The 17,760-nt window shown below is 43.9% G+C and overlaps 1 protein-coding gene across 5 annotated transcripts in view; it reads left to right on the top strand.

The window, feature by feature from the left end:
- TNS1 (tensin 1) overlaps positions 1 to 17,760 on the top strand; it is a 274,729-nt gene that overhangs the window by 161,820 nt on the left and 95,149 nt on the right. For all 5 annotated transcript variants that reach the window (XM_063116731.1, XM_063116729.1, XM_063116728.1 and 2 more), the window contains 6 exons: positions 716 to 766; positions 4,901 to 5,023; positions 11,727 to 11,791; positions 12,380 to 12,463; positions 15,065 to 15,177; positions 17,087 to 17,147. In XM_063116731.1, coding sequence (XP_062972801.1) covers positions 716 to 766; positions 4,901 to 5,023; positions 11,727 to 11,791; positions 12,380 to 12,463; positions 15,065 to 15,177; positions 17,087 to 17,147 — 497 coding nt within the window. The remainder of the gene's footprint in view (positions 1 to 715; positions 767 to 4,900; positions 5,024 to 11,726; positions 11,792 to 12,379; positions 12,464 to 15,064; positions 15,178 to 17,086; positions 17,148 to 17,760) is intronic.

Here is a 17,760-nt window from a genome sequence, read left to right as displayed (position 1 = left end):
CACCTTTCATTCCAGCTGTATTCAGTTGGGAAATTAATTACAAGGTCCTTCTCTGTTTGTTTGTTTGTTTTAATTACACATATTCTACATTTTAAGAATCACGTAGGACTCGACTGCATTCTTTCTGTACCACATTCTGTCCCCTGCCACGGTGCTGTGCTCCACTTCCTACAAAAGCACAGGCCTTACCAAAGAAAGACAAACTTTTTCTGTGGTTGGTCTGGACTGAAGCCTGGACCCTTTTCCTGGCCGTTGGCCCATCTCCTCTTTGCTGATTACTCCGTTTTCATTTCAATTGTGACTTTGCATTGTGGCACTTCTCTAGTCCCATCTGCCATGGGCAGCTCTGCTCACTTTGTCCACTGTTCTCTTTTCGCAGAAGCTGAGGCTGGCGGCTTCAAGATCCTGGAAGCCTGCTGACTTCAGAAATTCATTTCCATTTCCATTTCAGCATTAAATATGTGGGTGTGCCTTGGGGCGCAGCGACAACTGTGCAAATCCAGAATTTGTTCATTAATTTAAAAATAATTAGAACCTTGTGCTCGTAGTTCCAGGAAAAAGGAACACATAAGCAATTTAAAGAATACTAATGCCATAGCCAGCAAATTCAGTAGTTGCTGCTCCCATTCAGTTTTCTGCCATTGTGTTGCCCAGCCCTACCTCCACCATACACACCTACTCTTCTAATGGTGTATATTTCCCTCCTTTCCACTAGCTTTTTAACCTGTCAGAGAGGAGGCATGACATCAGCAAGCTGCACTCCAAGGTAAGATGGAACTGTTTTTAGACAAGTAATGTTTCAAGTGGAGAAGAGAGTAGGGGTATGTCTACACCACATCGGTGTAGAGGGAGGGAGGGGGAGGATCTCACAATATGGTGATCGTGAGATCCTCCCCCTCTGTCTACATGCGGCGTGCAACGTCACAGGAGGAAGAGGATGTCATGCCTGCCATTTTTTTAATCGAAATGAGCGTAGGAGCGCTCCTACGAAAATGGTGACGTGTTTTTTTTTTTAAAAAAGACCCTGCTCCCACCTCCCACCTCCTTACTTGCGGGGAGCCGGGACGAACTGTGACGCCCGGCCACATGTCCCACGGTCTTGGGATCAACCGGGAAAAAAGTGTAGGGTGATATCCCGGGGCAAGGGAGGGATCATTCCTTCCTGCTCCTGGAATCCCCTGTGCGTCATGTGAATGCACAGGGATGATCCTGGGGTGACCCCGGGATATAGCCCCATCTAGCCATGCCCTAAGCAAGTGAGTGAAGAGGTTAGGGAACATAACTCTTTAATTCCATTGAAAATAGTTGCTGGGAAAGGGCAGGAAGCACAGCATATCACTTTTATTTAAGTTACCAAGTGGTAAAACTAATGTTTAGCTTTATACCAGGGGTGGGGAAACTCAAGTCTGAATCCAGCCCTCTGGGGTTCCTCAAATGGCCATAGCCCCTTCTGTCGGTCCCACTTTCTTTCACCCAACCTCAAACTGTTTGGTGGTTTCCTGATTATTATACATTCTCCTCCCCCCATTCTAAAATGTTGAAACGCCTCAAGGATTTTGCACAAGAATTTTGTTCCTGCTCACAAATTGTGCAAACGTGTCCTGTTCGCAACCCTGAATGCAAGCAGGAATCCAGTGCTCAGGAATTTTCCCGAACTTGTGTTCATGTTCCAAAGTGGGCAGTTGTGCAAGTGCACATTTCCCAGCCCACCCCATCCATATTTTCATGCTTTAGCCTGTGGTGGTAGTGGTCAGAAAATGTGCTTTTTTTCTTTTTCTTTTTTTAAAAAATAATTGTCATTTTTCCTGATCGGAAAAAAAAGAGGCTCATGTTTGGGAACATGAACGAGGTGAACTGAGCTTTGAGGAGGAATTTGGAGAACCTCAACAAGCTTGAATATCACATGTTGGCCCATCTGAAAGCCTCACCAAGGCTCTGTTACTGGCAGTCAGAGATTTGAGATAAAATACATTGCTTTTTGGGGGGAGTTTTAGGCCCCACCCCCATGCCTTTAGCCCCCCTACCACTGGAATGCACCCCTCTCCCCAAGAGCTTCTCTGAAATTGAATTTGGCCCTCAGGCTGAAAGAGGTTCATATCCCTGCTGTATGCAGAGCATTGTCAGAGAGCAAAATATCAAATCTGTGGGTCTGATGCTGCGACACTGCCATTGCCATTGCTTTCTCCCTGCCGCCTGCACCTGCACCCTTTCAGCCTCAGCAATTAGCAAGCAAAGGCCAAACTGGAGAAAGGGGTTGATTAAGCCAATGAATAGTGGAAAGTGTCCTCTAACCATATTGTTATTTTCTGAAATTTGTCATCATCTCCTGTGACTAGATAGAGAAATGATGTTTGGAACAATAGGGCAGGAACTGTGAAAATGAATTGCTGTGTGCTCAGTGGCTCGGGTCAAATGAACATGTTGTGGTTGGCACCCCATGGTCCAAACTCCTGAACTGTTGTTCTGAATGGAGAGCTCAACAGCTGTTTGAGGGCCCATTCCAAAAGAAAACGGGTGTGATCGCTTTACATTCCAACTTGCCATTTTGATTCATTAAATCAGTGGGTTTAATGGCCCAGGGAGGCTCACTTGCACTCATCAGTAGTCGCAGCATAGCGGCCATCTTTCGGACCGCCGGACTGGGCATCTCTAGAAAATGTATCTATGAAATTCTCAGACGCTGGGCCCAGTGCTCTTCAATATTTTTATTAATGATTTAGACAAGGATGTGCAGCGAATGCTTATCAAATTTGCAGATGACACAAAATTGGGTGAGATAGCTAATATCCTGGAAGATAGAAACAAACTTCAAAGTGATCTTGATAGGCTGGAGTGCTGGGCTGAAAGCAACAGAATGAAATTTAATAGAGATAAATGCCAAGTTCTACTCCTAGGAAAAAGAAACCAAATGCACAGTTACAAGGTGGGGGATACATGGCTCAGCAATACTACAAGCGAGAAGGATCTTGGAATTGTTGTAGATCACAAGCTGAACATGAGCCAAAAGTGTAATGTGGCTGCAAAAAAAGCAAATACTATTTGGGGCTGCATTAATAGAAGTATCACTTCCCAATCATGTGAGGTACTGGTTCCCCTCTATTCAGCACTGGTTAGGCCTCATCTTGAGTATTGTGTCCAGTTCTGGGCATACTTCAAGAAGGATGCAGACAAGCTGGGGGGCAACGGGGATGATCAGGGATCTGGGAACCAAGCCCTATGAGGAGAGACTGAAAGAACTGGGCCTGTTTAGCCTTGAGAAGAGAAGACTGAGGGGAGACATGATAGCACTCTTCAAATACTTGAAAGGTTGTCATACAGAGGAGGGCCAGGACCTCTTCTTGATCATCCTAGAATGCAAGACATGAAATAACAGGCTCAAGTAACAGGAAGCCAGATTCTGGCTGGACATTAGGAAAAACTTCCTGACTGTTAGAGCAGCACGACAATGGAACCAGTTACCTAGGGATGTTGTGGGTTCTCCCACACTAGAGGCATTCAAGAGGCAGCTGGACAACCATCTGTCAGCTATGCTTTAAGGTAGTTTCCTGCATTGAGCAGGGAGCTGGACTCAATGGCCTCATAGGCCCCTTCCAATTCTACTATTCTATGATTCAATGATTCTAAGAAGAATCAGGCTCCATTTGTTGACATTGGGTTCATTGGATCAGGTTCAAACCAACTCTGTGCAGTCTATGGGACCATGGGGCCAGGATCAAGCTGGGAATTTGAACCCAATGCCCCTGAGTCTTAAAATACTGCAAAGCTCCTCTTCCCTTCAGTAGTGTGTGCTTTTTGGCTGTAGACTTGGCACCCAGAAGGGCTGGCTGAGCCGCTTCTGTTCTTCTTTTTGGATTCCCCTCTGATGTACAGCTCCTGTATGGACGTCTCCCTCTCTTTCTGTTTGTTTTGTCCACTAATCCCACCGTGCTGCTGCTGTCTTTGGCAGCCAAAGAGGCTGTTCATCGACCCAGAGCCAGGCACATGGCTGAAATATTTATCCTGCCCTCTCTGCTCTGAATCCTGGAAGAATAGTGATTGCTCTCAGTTTGCCCCCATATTTATTGAGCAATTGTGGCAGCAGGTTGGTAATGCCAGGTTGGCAAGGGGTAGACGTGGAGGAGGGGCAAAAGGCAGACCTTCTCAGCCTTCTAGGGGCAAAGAAAGGAAGTTGCTTGTCTCCCGTGAGCGAAAGAAACTGCTGGGCTGCAGTGGAGAGCAGCTGAAACGAAACCAAAGAAAGGAAGAGGGTTGGGGGAAAGAGGTTTCCAAAAGCAATCTTTCTTTTTTATTTATTTTGTTGGAGGGCAGTTTATGGTCTTGCTACGTTTCCTACGGACGTTGTTCCAAGTTCAAGCAATGTTTTCATGCTCTGACTAGGAGTGTGTCCGTATAAGGGCTTCCTCATACAGAGACTTCCCTTCTACTGGTGTTTTGTTTTAACGTTTTTGTTTTTACTCCTTGGTCTCTGGTATGTGACAGTGTAGCATCACCTGTGCTCTTTGGCAACCCCATTCCTCAGGTTCCTGAATAGGTAACTGCAATTGATTTGTAGAGTTGGCCAGAGACCTTTTGGTGCCTGAGATCCAAATTATGTCCTTGCCAATGCTGGTAAATTATAATAATCTATTGAATTGGGAATTTGCTGCCCTTTAATGGTACTTCAACAGTTCACATCTAAAGTGAGCTGTCCCATGGTGTCGAATGGTAGAGCAAAGCCTGCAGGCTTGTGTCCTTCAGCATCTTCGTAAAATAGAGTTTTCTAACCCAAAACACTCAAGGGGGTGGGGGTGGAAATCCTCACCTTTCATAACACTTTCCTCCTCCTCCTCCTCCTCCTCCTCCTCCTCCTCCTCCTCCTCCTCCTCCTCCTCTCTAAACCTCCTCTCTCCTTGTGCCATAGGTGCTGGATTTTGGATGGCCTGACTTGCACACGCCTGCCCTGGAGAAGATATGCAGCATCTGCAAGGCTATGGATACCTGGCTCAATGCTGATCCTCACAATGTAGTGGTTCTCCATAACAAGGTGAGAGAGAAGAGAACGGGTTTTCTGTGGGTGGAGAGTCCCATGAAGTGCCTGCCTTGGACTAGGGCACAATGGGAAATAAATAATAATAACAACAGCATTATTTCTATATTGCCCCATAGCCAAAGCTCTCTGGGCAGTTTACGAAGGTTAAAACTTTAAAAATACAAGATGCAAAATTTAAAAACATAACACCTCCCCCCTCACAAACAGACAGTATTACTAGAGATAACATATATTTGAAAACAACTTGAGCAATTGGCCAAACAGCAAAAATGCAATCAATCCATCAATAAATAAAACAAATCCAGGATGTGCTGCCAAATGCTTGGAAAAAGAAAAAAAGTATTGACCTGGCATCAAAATGACAGCAATCGTGATGTCAGGGAGGCCTCATCCCAAAATTTGGAGGCCACCACTGAGAAGGTCCTCTCTTTGTTGATCTTTTTTGAGCCTCCGTAGAAGACAGCAACAAGGGAAAAGATCCTTTGGCAGTAGGTGTATGAAAATGGTGTGTATGACAGCAGCACAACAAACCCAAGAATATATTAAAATCAGATGTTGCAAAGCATTGGCCCCTTTTCAGGAGGCACATGCCAATGGACTTGCGGTGAGGGACAGCAGTGTTTGTGGTCAAGGCCCCTGGCGAATGGGTCACCTGAATTGCTGTCCAGAGACTGAAGCTGCTATTGGTGTTTCTGCACGATCAGCTTTAAAACATTTCATTCATATCTCATGCGAGAAGGTCACACTTGGCTAGATGCTCAGCTAATGATGTTCCCTGTACTGTCTTCATGGCAAATGGTGGTGAAAACAGAGGGCAGAGTCTCAGCACACTGTTATTATAATATCTGCTTTTCCCACCAGCACTTCCTGTCCTCTCTGCCTAGCACTCAGGATTGTGGGTGCTACCATGTGATGGCACTCAAGCTGTAACCTTCGTGGTGGTGGAAGAGAATAAACTACAGCCTAAGTAACAGAATTCTTAGCTAACAAAATAGTTATAAAATAGAATTCTCAGCCAGGGCTGGATTAAGATATGCTGAGGCCCTAAGCCATATCAAGATTCAGAGGCCCCATACCATAAAAATAGAGAGAATAAGTGTATTACACTGTAATAGGAAGGGTAATGAAAGGGTACCACCCAGTGTTAGGGGGGGTCTTGCAGTTAAACAGTGTTAGATAGCCTTCCCTGAAGATGTGTGTAAAAGGGCTAATAAAAGTAAGTTGATTTGAACTTCTTTTAAACTGGCTCTAGTCTGCACTTACTCACTCCCATCCTAAATGCTGCATTGCCACACTTTTTCTATATAAGGCAATTCTGCTGTAAGTGACACCAGACTTTCCAACATTATTAAGCCAAACCGATTTCATCTTAGTTATCTTACATCTTAATTATTTAGAGCCCCCTCATAATAAAGCCATGGGCTACTTGGCTTGTTCCTAAACCCAGCACCGTTCTTAGCACTCTCACCAAACCACATCCCCAAGATCGTTTGAGAGGAATCCTGAGCATGAAATTGGTGTAAAACCCAATATGTGTTCAGAAAGCTTCAGTAGAGGCCGTCCCACCTGTGTTGTATTGATCCTACTCTTTCCATGGTCACTGTTTGATGGAGACTTTGCGTTATAATTTACTCATTTTACTCAACACTGCAGAGTGTTGAGATAGTTGTTCTTTGCTTCTACTTTCTTGTTGCCTTTGCAGTGCTGGTGTTACATTAATGAGACAAAATAGTTGCTATATTTGGACATGTTATGCTTTCCTTTGCTTATATATGAGGGTGGAGAGTGTTGTTGCTCATTAAGGAAGCATTTACATCAGAGGTTCTTGCTCTTTTGTTCACAGCATTAGCCTTCAATCAGAAATGCAAGCACTGGAAAAAAGCAGATATTTTCCCCCTTCTGGGTCTGCACTGTGAATCACAACATGGAATGGGGATGGGAGTGTTGGGAAGAGGATCAAGGAGTTGATAGGGATGTCGAGGCAGGGGTTGCATGAATATTAGGTATACAACTCAATAGGCTATCAGCAAGTTGTGATTGATAGCCTGGTTTGCACATAACACCAACCCTGGTTTATTTTGCCCATGGTTTGTTGCCCTACTTAGGGTTTCTCTGGCAAACAATTGAACAAATTGTTTGGGAGTTTTTGAATGAGGTGTCATCAATATGCTGATGACATCCAGCTCGGACAGCCTTTTCAGACATAACGTACCTGGCTTAGGGTGTAGCTGTGTGCTTCCTCTCCCTTCCCCTCCTCACTTTGTGTGCGGACTTTGGCACTTTGATCCTGGTCTGTTTATGTTTATGGATTTATGTTATTTATGTACTAACATTTCTATACTGCCTAATTTGCTAAAAAGTCAACAAGGCGTTTCAGAACAATTCAAAACAATTCGGAACAAAAACAATAAGGATCAAAATTACCACTAAAAATAGTAAAACTGTAAAACGACATAATTTAAGAGACTAAATTAAAAATCTATGTGTTTACACTCTTTCTAAACAACCAAAATGGTGGGAGCCCAGCATAGTACGTGAAGAAATGCATTCCACAATTTGGGAGTGTTTTGTACTACAGTTCCCTGTTATGTCTAAAATGGGAAACTTTGGTCTAATATCAGTTTATTAACTGGGATCTTAAACCAGGATCAAATCTGTACAGTCATAAGTTTCCTTGACTTTTATGTAAAGCATCTGCCACTTCCGTTTTTATTTCAGGGCTTATTTATGAATGTTGTTTGCCTTTTGAGATATTTGTTTATTTGAAATATTTATAAGCTGCCTTCAAGATAAAACCCCTCCCAAGGTGGCTCCCAGCAATCAATATACAATATAAATAACAGTACATTTCTAAGGCAATAAAAACGTATTACCAAAGCACATTGAACCAAGTAAAAGCACTAAGATCCAATAAATAACTACTGCTAAAATCATTCTATCAATTAAACAACCCAATGTTTAAGGAAACACAGTAGGAAACAAGTAAGTCTTTAGGGCCTCCTTAAAGGCCTGCAGAGATGGGGCCTGGTGTACACTATTGGTATTCCACAAATATGGGGCTGCTGCCAAAACCCGCTCTCTCCCTTGGGCCTGCCAAGCTAGTTATTCTCACAGGCACCCATCTGAGTAGGTCTTCAGAAGATGATTGCAAAATGCGGGGAGGCTGATATGGGTGAAGGTGGCCCTTCAACTAACTTGGGCCTAATCTACACCAGGCAGGATATTGCACCGTGAAAGTGGCATGAAAGCGGTATATAAAAAGCAGGAGCCATACTACTGCTTTATAGCGGTATTGAAATGCTGTTCAATACCACTATAAACGACTGACAACTGTTGGGGCCCATTGCTACATACCATATACCACTTTCATACGGCTATATCCTGCTGGGTGTGGTTCCTGCCTTTTATATACCGCTCTCATTCTGCTTTCATAGTGCAATATCCTGCTTGGTCTAGATTAGGCCTGGGTCTTGAGGCATTTAAGATTTTAAAGCTGAGCTGCACATCCTTTTTGGCCCCAAGGACTGCATCCAATGTTGGCTGAGGGACTAGGAGTCTCACGTGTGCACACACAAACACACATGCACACACACTCCATCCCCTATCCCCCAAACACCCACATGTCTCCCCCTCCCTGTCTGCTGAGATCTAGGGATTGCTGGATGGGTGTGCATAAGTAAAAGCCTGATTTATAACCCCAAATGCAAATGGGAGCATGTGATGTTTGAAAATTCCTGAACTTTTACATTTGGGAATTTGCTTTGTGTGTGTTTGGCAATTTGCAAATGTTTCCTTGCATTCACATTTTTTAAAATACGCAACTTTTGAAACATGCACAGCATATTAAAAATACACAACTTAATGTGGGCATATTAAAAAATGCACAACCTTTGAAAAATGTGCACTTTTCCTGTTTGAACTGAAGAACAAACTGAGCTTGGAAATACAATCTGGAGAATTGCAGTCAGCTTGAGCATACCTGGTTCTCCCATCCCTAGCTTATCCCTACACCAAACGCAAGGTTCCCCCCACCCCAGAAAAAAGGTGCTTTCTTTTTTGCGTTCATGTTCAGGGTTGTGAACAGGGCAAGTTCTGATGCTTAATGAACTGAAACAAAATGCCAAGTGCTAATGTTTTGCCCTTCTGCCACCTTACCTCACTGCATTCCATTTCTCCCCTGCTCAGTTCACTTCCAGCGTTGGAGCTGGGCGGAGAGAAAATTGCTCAAAGCAGTGGAGTGCAGTGAGGTAAGGCAAGGTAGGGGATTTCACTTCCCTCACCCACATACTCCCATTTCATGCCAGGAAAAAAAGAATAGACACCTACTTTATATGTGAACGGGGAAGACTGGTGAATAAATGGATGTAGTTTGACACATCCAATTTGGCCCTCAGGCCCATAGATTTTCCCTGGTGGGAAAATGGGGCATTCCTTAATTTTCTGGGTCAAATCCTACATCTGATGTGTCTCTGTATGTAGCTGCATTTCATTATTGTGTGGTTGGTATCTGTGTGGTTAGGGTTTTGCATATTCTATTGAAGCTGTTGTATTTGGTCAGTGGTGCATTGGGCCGCTGTTCGTTGCCATCTCTGCTCTGTCTGTTCCTGGTATGCAGAGCTGTGTTGATGCATGAAGATTGTAAAATTGTGTGGCAACCATTTAATAGCTGTTCATCATTTTTAAACAAACAAACCCAAGGCAGCAGGAACCTTTTAATGTGCAAAGGTGAAGAACCGTCCCAACAACATGAATAAATATTCTTTTGAAATGCATTCTTTTTTAAAATGATGTTTTTATTCTGTTTTTATTCTTTTACCTCATTTGTTCACCGCTCCAAAATCCTCAGATAGGGAGCAGAATAGAAATATTGTAAATAAAATCAATAAATCAATAAATCAATGCATCATTATTTATTTCATCAATGTCTTACTTATCCATTATCAAAATCATGCTGTGAGGTAGGTAAACTAGGGAGAGCTATATACAACCCCACTCAGCCATAAAGCTCATCAGGTGACCTTCTCACAGCTTAACCTGTCTAACAGGGTTGTTGTGAGGATAAAAGAGGAGCAAGAAAACCTGTAGGTTGCCTTAAACACCATAGGAGGAAAGTAGCACATGAATCAACCATCCATCCAACCAACAAATCAACCAATTGTATCCTTGTTTTTCCCATCTTAGCTGGGCACCAAGACCAAGCAAATATGTGCATGTGGCTCTCCTAGTTCCCTGTCCCAAATTATCCACTATTAAATGGAAACATGTAGGGCACTTTGTTCTTTCTCTCTATGTCTGTGGGGTGATGGTGGGTGCTCTGCCCACCCTTTTCTTCGCAGCAGTGAGAGTGGGGTATGGCAGGATGCAAGAAAACCAGAGATCTCTAGAATCTTACTAGAGCTTACTGCTCAGTCATCTCAAAGGGGACAGCACCACCTATTGTTCAATTATTCTGTCCTCGTGAGAAATGCATGATAATCTAGGGGGAATCCGCACGTCATTCTGAAATCGCTTCTAAGCGACCCCAGTGCGGTGTGAAAGCGAGCGTGTAACTTGCCTTTTGAAGAGCCGACGAAGAGACGTCCTTCCTGCTGCCGCCGCCACCACCCAACTCCCTCCTCGCCGGCTGGGACGGAAAGCTCGGGGGAAGAAGGCGGGGTGGAGAGCTTCTTCCGCTCTCAACCCCGCCTTCTTCAGCCGAGCTCTCCTCGCCGGTCGGCGAGGAGGTCTGTGGGTGGCGGCGGCAGCGGTGGTGGTGGGAAGGACGTCTCTTTGTCGGCTCTTCAAAAGGCAAGTTACACGCTCGCTTTCACACCGCACTGGGGTCGCTTAGAAGCGATTTCAGAACGACGTGCGGATTCCCCCCTAGTTTCTCTCTGTGACCCAGCTTTTGCTGTGTCTCCTTTAATCCCCTTGATAGGATGATATCTGAATGGAGTCTGTTCCCATCTATAAATCCTGAGCATATCAGTTGTTCTTAGGGATGCTTGAGAAATTTAGAAATGCATATTTTGAGAGGGAAAATGTGTTTAAAAATATGTACTGAAATTAGGGATGTATGAGAAATTTGTTTCAGTCCTCTTTTTTTTTTAATCAGTCCATACGTTTCTGACCCTGCAATGTGATTCGTGAATGCTTCCATGCATTCAACAGGATGTGTACATTTGAAAAATGCACCTGAAAAAAAAAAGCATACTTTGGAGAAGTGTATACAAATAAGCTTTCATCAATGGGAGAAGAATGCATACATTTCAAGGATGAAGAAAATTGATGAGTACATTTGGAGAAAAATACACATGAAAATATGCATGGATTTTCATGCAAAAAGAAAGGGAAAAAAACGAAGCTGGAAAACTGATAGGGCTCAAATTGGAACAACCTTCAAGGTGGAATTCAGGGAGCTTTGGCGATCCCGAGTTTTGCTGCTTTGCACATCCCTAATTTAAACACATTCTTTTTGGTGCAGATTTCTCTCAAAAAAACTTGCGGATTAATGTAGAAACGTAAAACTACAAGCTTATGGGTAAACCCATGCAAACATGATATAGACTGAGAACAGACTGATTCACCCATTTGTAGTTGTTCAGTTTTGAAAGTTTCATTCTTTTGGACTCTTCAGTGAAGACATGGGCACTTTCCCTTCTACCCAGTCTGATTGCTGGTAATCCTGATCACCTTATTTTGCTCATATTTCCTGCAGGGCAACAGAGGTCGGACAGGGGTTGTCATTGCTGCCTACATGCACTACAGCAACATTTCAGCCAGGTAAGAGAGCCTCACACCATATTTGAATGAGAGGCAGTGAAGACAATGGTTTGAGTGGTGAGTGTGTGTGTGTGTGTGCTGGATCAGAACAAGGGTCCATCTAGTCCAGCACTCTGTTCACATAGTGCCCAGCCTGCTGCCTCAGGGAAACCCACAGGTAGGACATGAATGCAGTAGCACCCACTTAGTCGTTTCCCCCAGCAGCTGGCAAGATAGCATATTTGCTAGAACAGAGAAAGGAACAATGAGCTGTGATAGATGAAGATGTATTGCGGTACTGAAGGTGTTAAAAGCTGCATTGATTTCCTGGGCCAATGCACTTAATTGGCTAAATTTTATTTGATTGATAAGATGCCCAGAAATATTAGCATTTTATGTTGGGGGTGGGGGGTGGGGAAACCTACAGTAGTTGAGTGAGAAGGCTTGAAATAGCCAGAATGAATTTCCTAGAGAAACTCCCTATGTGAAACCTTAGGGAAGAACAACAAAACAACTTCTTTGTTGGGGCGCCTCTCTGCTGTCCATCCAACTAAGACTTTCCATCTCCCATGAAACATGCCTGTAATGACACTTCTGTTTATCCCACAGTGCAGACCAAGCTCTAGACCGGTTTGCCATGAAAAGGTTCTACGAGGACAAGGTGATCCCAGTGGGGCAGCCATCACAGAAGAGGTTAGTCCCATTGTTCTTTCTCTTGGGTTGGTGTGGTGGTTTCTGGTGTTGCTCTCAGACCATATATGTAGAGATGTTTGCAGGGCCCATTGAACAGATTCACATTTGGGGGAAAGTATGCCTTCAGTTCTTAGATAAAGCCAAGCTTGCTTTATACCAACCTTCCCCAACCTGTACTTTGGACTTCAACTCCTGCTAGCCCCAGACAGCATGGAACCCAAAACACCTGGAAGGCACTAGGTTGGGAAAGGCTGCTTTACACTGTATTATTTATTACTTCTTCAGTTCAAGGATTTAACACAAAATTATGGATGAGGCAGGATTCCAACTCAGCTGAATGCAGACCAGAACCATGACTTCTGATTGGAGTGGAAGCATTTCCAAAACAGACCCGCAATCCACTCCTTTCTGATGCATTCTCAGCCCATTTTGGAAATACGTGAGTGGTGCAGCCTCCCCCGATTGCAGCCACCCCCAGCTACATTACATTAACCTCCCATATTTGGAGGCTTCTAGCACATTTGGGGTGTGTGCGAAATCAATGCGCCCTCAGTATGCGGAAGGTTTAGCATGGCTTGAGAGACCCCTGCTGGATTATGCTAAGCCTGCTCTCCTATGCTCCATATATCGCTACCCTTTTGTCTTTTGGGCCACAGCTAGACCTAAGGTTTATACTGGGATCATCCAGGGTTCACCCCTGCCTGAGCACTGGATCCCCTGTATGTCACCTAGATGAACAGGTTTGACCTCTGGACGATCCAGGGATAAACCATAGGTCTAGCTATGGCCTTGGAGTGAGACAAGACAAAAGGAGGCCTGGCATGGCTCAAGGATAACCTCTTGGACTGTGGTACAGCTCCCCTTGCCTACTCCAAGGCTTTCCAATGTGGAAGGGGGAGGCAATATTGCCATCCACTTGGCAAGTTGGAAGCTGCAGAAATGAAGACAAGAGGCGGCCTAGAGTAAGCCAGGAAACGTTCCCTTGCCTGCTCCCCAAACCATGTTAGGCCTCACTTTGTCTGCTACAGTGGCATGCCAAGCTGACAGCTATATCACTACCTGCTTGGTGTGTCGGAAGCCTTGGACTATGTTCTAGCCACCCTGGGCCTCACTGTACATGGCTGTAGTGGTTTGCAGAATCCATTCCTGATGCTAAAACCTGCTCTGGGGTTTTGGTGGAGCAGAATAGATTCATTCCACACCCTGGCAATCGTTTTTGGAGTGGAATCTAAAGGTTCTGCTCAGTCCTAGCTGTGATCTATTTTTTTCTTCAATGGAGTAATTGCTTCTGTGTTTCATTGAGTGTAAATCCTTGTCTTGCATCATGAGATGAAATGAGTGTCATCCATCGATGAGAGGCTCTAGCTTTTTTAATGTGGGCAGAGTACGTGAATATGTGGACACTGTGGGTTAGAGATAAACCACCATAGTTTACAGATCAAGTTTTGAATAAGCCCTTTGTGCCTCTGCTTTCCACTGCGGGAAGGATAAGGGACAATTTACACATGACTTTAAGTGTAGATTTCCATCTTTGGCCTCAGTGCTGGATTTCCCCTCAAAGCAAATGCAAGCTTCAGAAGAAAGATTTTCCTCAGGACCCCAGCAGGGGAAGGAGACTGCTCTGATCCTATTAATTATGTTGCAAAGAGGATCTTTCAGTCCTGCTGAATTTCTAAAAGTTGCTAGTTAGTTATCTATTTAGCCTCTATTGTGCTTCCTGTCCATTTCACTAGGTGGTGCTGAAGCTAGCAATGTACTGTATGTACTCGTTTTTAAACCACAAAAGCTTTTCAGTCTTGTAGCCTCTAGCATCATCTCAGCCTGCACTCTCCTTTTAAAGAACACTCGGTGATCATTTCAGCATCAAAGTATGAACTCTTGAGTTGCATCATAGAAACATGTTTTACATGACAGCCTTCTAAGTACTGAAAACTATTCTCAGACCATCTACAAATCTGTGTATAAACTGAAATGGAGAACTAATAGCCTTGTCCCTAGCATATGCCCAATAGCAAATCAAAAGTGATTTAGAGAACAAACCTATACATATATACTCAGAAATAAGTACCATTGAGCTTGATAGAGCTTACGCCCAGGTAAGTGTCACTTGCACCATATAGGAGGACATGAAAGAACAAATAATAATAATGATGATAATGATGATGTAGATATTTCCATTTGCTGTATGGAGTCTGAGAGGGAGCCATCTTGTTAAATGGCCACTTTTACAAGTTCTTGGTGTGTAGCTTCCTTCCTGATTAACCAAGGAACATACTCTGTGTGTCTAATCATAGGTTTCAGATGGTCCTAACAACAGTGGGACAAAGAATATTATCTGAGATTTGCAGATATAATTTTTGAAAATGGTAACAGTAGCTTTGCTCTCATGCCTGATGTTTGCAGTTAAGGCACTAAAAGAAATGCAATAGGAATGTTTTTTAATTGATTAGTTTTGTAGCCTAAATAACAGAGTTCCTCAAGTTTTAACAAAAGGGGGAAAATTCCAAATTTATAGACTGAGGTCATTTTTCTTCATTGAAAAACCAGTTGATCAAGAATCTCCAACTAACTGCCTGTTGAATATCTTGGTTTCTATTCCAGGTATGTCCATTACTTCAGCGGTCTCCTCTCTGGCACCATCAAAATGAACAACAAGCCCCTCTTCCTTCACCATGTCATCATGCACGGAATTCCCAACTTTGAGTCAAAAGGAGGTAACTGGCTTTTCCATTCCACATAGCACCATACCAATATGGCTCCCAAGAGACTGAAAGATACCGTGTCTATTGGGTTGCACAGGAATCCCACAACTTCTGCCTTTCTCTATTGATGGTCCTTAAGACCTGATCTACACGTATAACAGAATAAGGTGGTATCATGCTGAGGTGACAGAGTAAACTGCAGCTTGAATACTATCCTATAGTATGCATTTGAATGTTCTCCCAAAGTAAAGAGTCCTTGAAGAAAGAAAGCCAGAGTAGCCAAAATAATAACAACAACAACAATAACAAATTTATTTCTTACCCGCCTCTCCGTTTGGACCGAGGCGGGGAACAACAATAAGTATGAAATACATAAAACTGAATTAAAACATAATATACATTTTTAAAACATCCTAAAAACATCCTAAAATTCCACTGGATAGGCCTGCCTTCAAAAGGCTGTTTTGGAACCTTGCTCCCTGACCGTGATGGGCTATTTTTCTTATTTGAAGAACTTTCTTCTTTACATGGGGAAACATTCCAAAATGGTACCTCACACCTGAAGTCTGAGGTGCTGCAGCCTATCCTATCACCTCAGCATTCTAGCACCTTCCTTTGCTACTTGTGTAGAGCCAGCCTCAAGTTACAGCTGCAGCTGTCACCTTTAACCCATTGCTTTTGTTTTCAGCAGCTTCTTTGGGTACACATGTTACATTGCCATGTGGGATGGACGTCTGCATTCTCACCTGTTCAAATTTCTCCACCACTTGTTTTAAAAATCCTTATGACCTCCCAGAGCTGAAGATGCCCACAATTCTTAGATTCTGGTTCAGGATGTTTGATAACCGTGTAAGAACAGCCAATGCTCACTCTAGCCAAGTATCATGATTCCAAGGCACAGCACAATAAAAGACGTTAATGCCCAGCTTTCAGCAGTCTAAAAGGCATAAGGTCATATTCCCAACACTGTCTTTGATAACTGTCAGCCATAAGGATATCTAATACAAATTTGTTGGGCTTGCAGATTGGATGAATTATTTACATGAATTTGGATGCTTAACTGAAGATGGCCTTAGCTCATTTGATTTTCTGTTTCCTGGGCTTGGGCAGTCAGCACACATCTGCAACAGAGAGCTGGGGAAGGGAACTTAGACTTTGGCCCTTTCTATACCTACGGGTTTAGAGAGAGGGAGAAGGGGTGATCCTGGACTTACCTGCTTCCAGGATCATTGCCCTCAGTCCAAATGGGCCACGTGATGTCACGGGCGTCACGCCCCTTACGGCCGCCTTTTTTTGAAAGAGAAAGAGCTGGAGCGCACTCGTGCTCCAGTGAAAAAAAGGTTAAAAAAAGAAAGAAAAAAAGCCCCGACCCGCTCCCCACCCCACCCCCAATGGCCCTGGACTCCCCACATCTCGGCTCCTTCCCTCCGATGACCCCCACTACTTATGGGGGAGAAGGAAGAAGCTGGGACGGGCGCCCACACCGCCCATGGTCCTCGGGATCTTCCCAGGACCACAGGTAAAACTAGGATAACTGAGGTCTCAGTTATCCCGGGGAAATGGAGGGATCATCTCTCCCTGCTCCCGTGATCCCCTGTGCATCATTTGGACACACAGGGATGATCCCCAACAAATGGATGGTGTAGAAAGGGCTATTGTCTTTCAGGGGATACCTAAAGCCTTTATACCCGAAAGCAAAGAAAGATCCTGCTTCTTGACCATGCCATGTTTTTTTCCAGGGCATCTGTCACTGTCACAGACCTGGCCCTGTTGGCTGCAGGGAGGGCAGTGTATCTGAAAACATCTCCTCCAGGCTAGACTGTTTATCTTGGCCTCTTACTGTTTGCGTTGCCTTTGCCATTACTAATCTCCCTGACTAATGAAAGTCCCTTTCTCTCCGTCTCTGATTTATGTTTCCTAGGCTGCCGGCCCTTCCTCAAGATCTACCAGGCTATGCAACCTGTCTACACATCTGGAATTTAGTAGGTTTCTCCTTAGAGCTGGCACTCCTCTTTTGAGTCATAGGGCCAGACCAGAGCAGACTTCTCACTGATTCTTGGGTGTGGGTGGGGAGGGAGGAATTCTAGCTTCACATCATTCTGCCTTCACTGGTCCAAGCGGAGTTTAAAGGAGGAAGACAATCCCTAACCTAAAGGCCTCTTGAACTGCATATACATAGAAAAGGGTGGGGAGAGAAATACAGATAATGCACACTTTCTTGAACTCATGGGAACAGCATTTAGGACTCTCTGCATGCAACATTTGATGTTTTCTACATGGAGAAGGCTACCTCCATGTGGACAAAACATGGTCTACAGCAACCTAGGGTCCCAGATGTTGCTGGACTTCAATACCCATCATCCCCAGTCAGCATGGACAGAGGCCAGGAATGATAGAGATTGTATTCAAATAATATCTAGGGATTCTAGGTAGGAAAGGCTGGTTATAGAGTTAAACGGTTTTCAACTCAGTTTAACTTTTGTTACTTTTCCTAAGGAATATTGCGAAGTGTTGTTTTGTGAAACTGCTAGATGTGTTCATTTTTTAAATCAACTAACTGAATTTTAATTGCTTGTTTAATTATTCCATTAAATG

This window comes from Elgaria multicarinata, chromosome 2, assembly GCF_023053635.1.
Source record: "Elgaria multicarinata webbii isolate HBS135686 ecotype San Diego chromosome 2, rElgMul1.1.pri, whole genome shotgun sequence".
NCBI classification, from domain to species: domain Eukaryota; kingdom Metazoa; phylum Chordata; class Lepidosauria; order Squamata; family Anguidae; genus Elgaria; species Elgaria multicarinata.
Note: the sequence above shows the minus strand (reverse complement) of the source record. Positions and strands in the feature narration are given on the sequence as shown.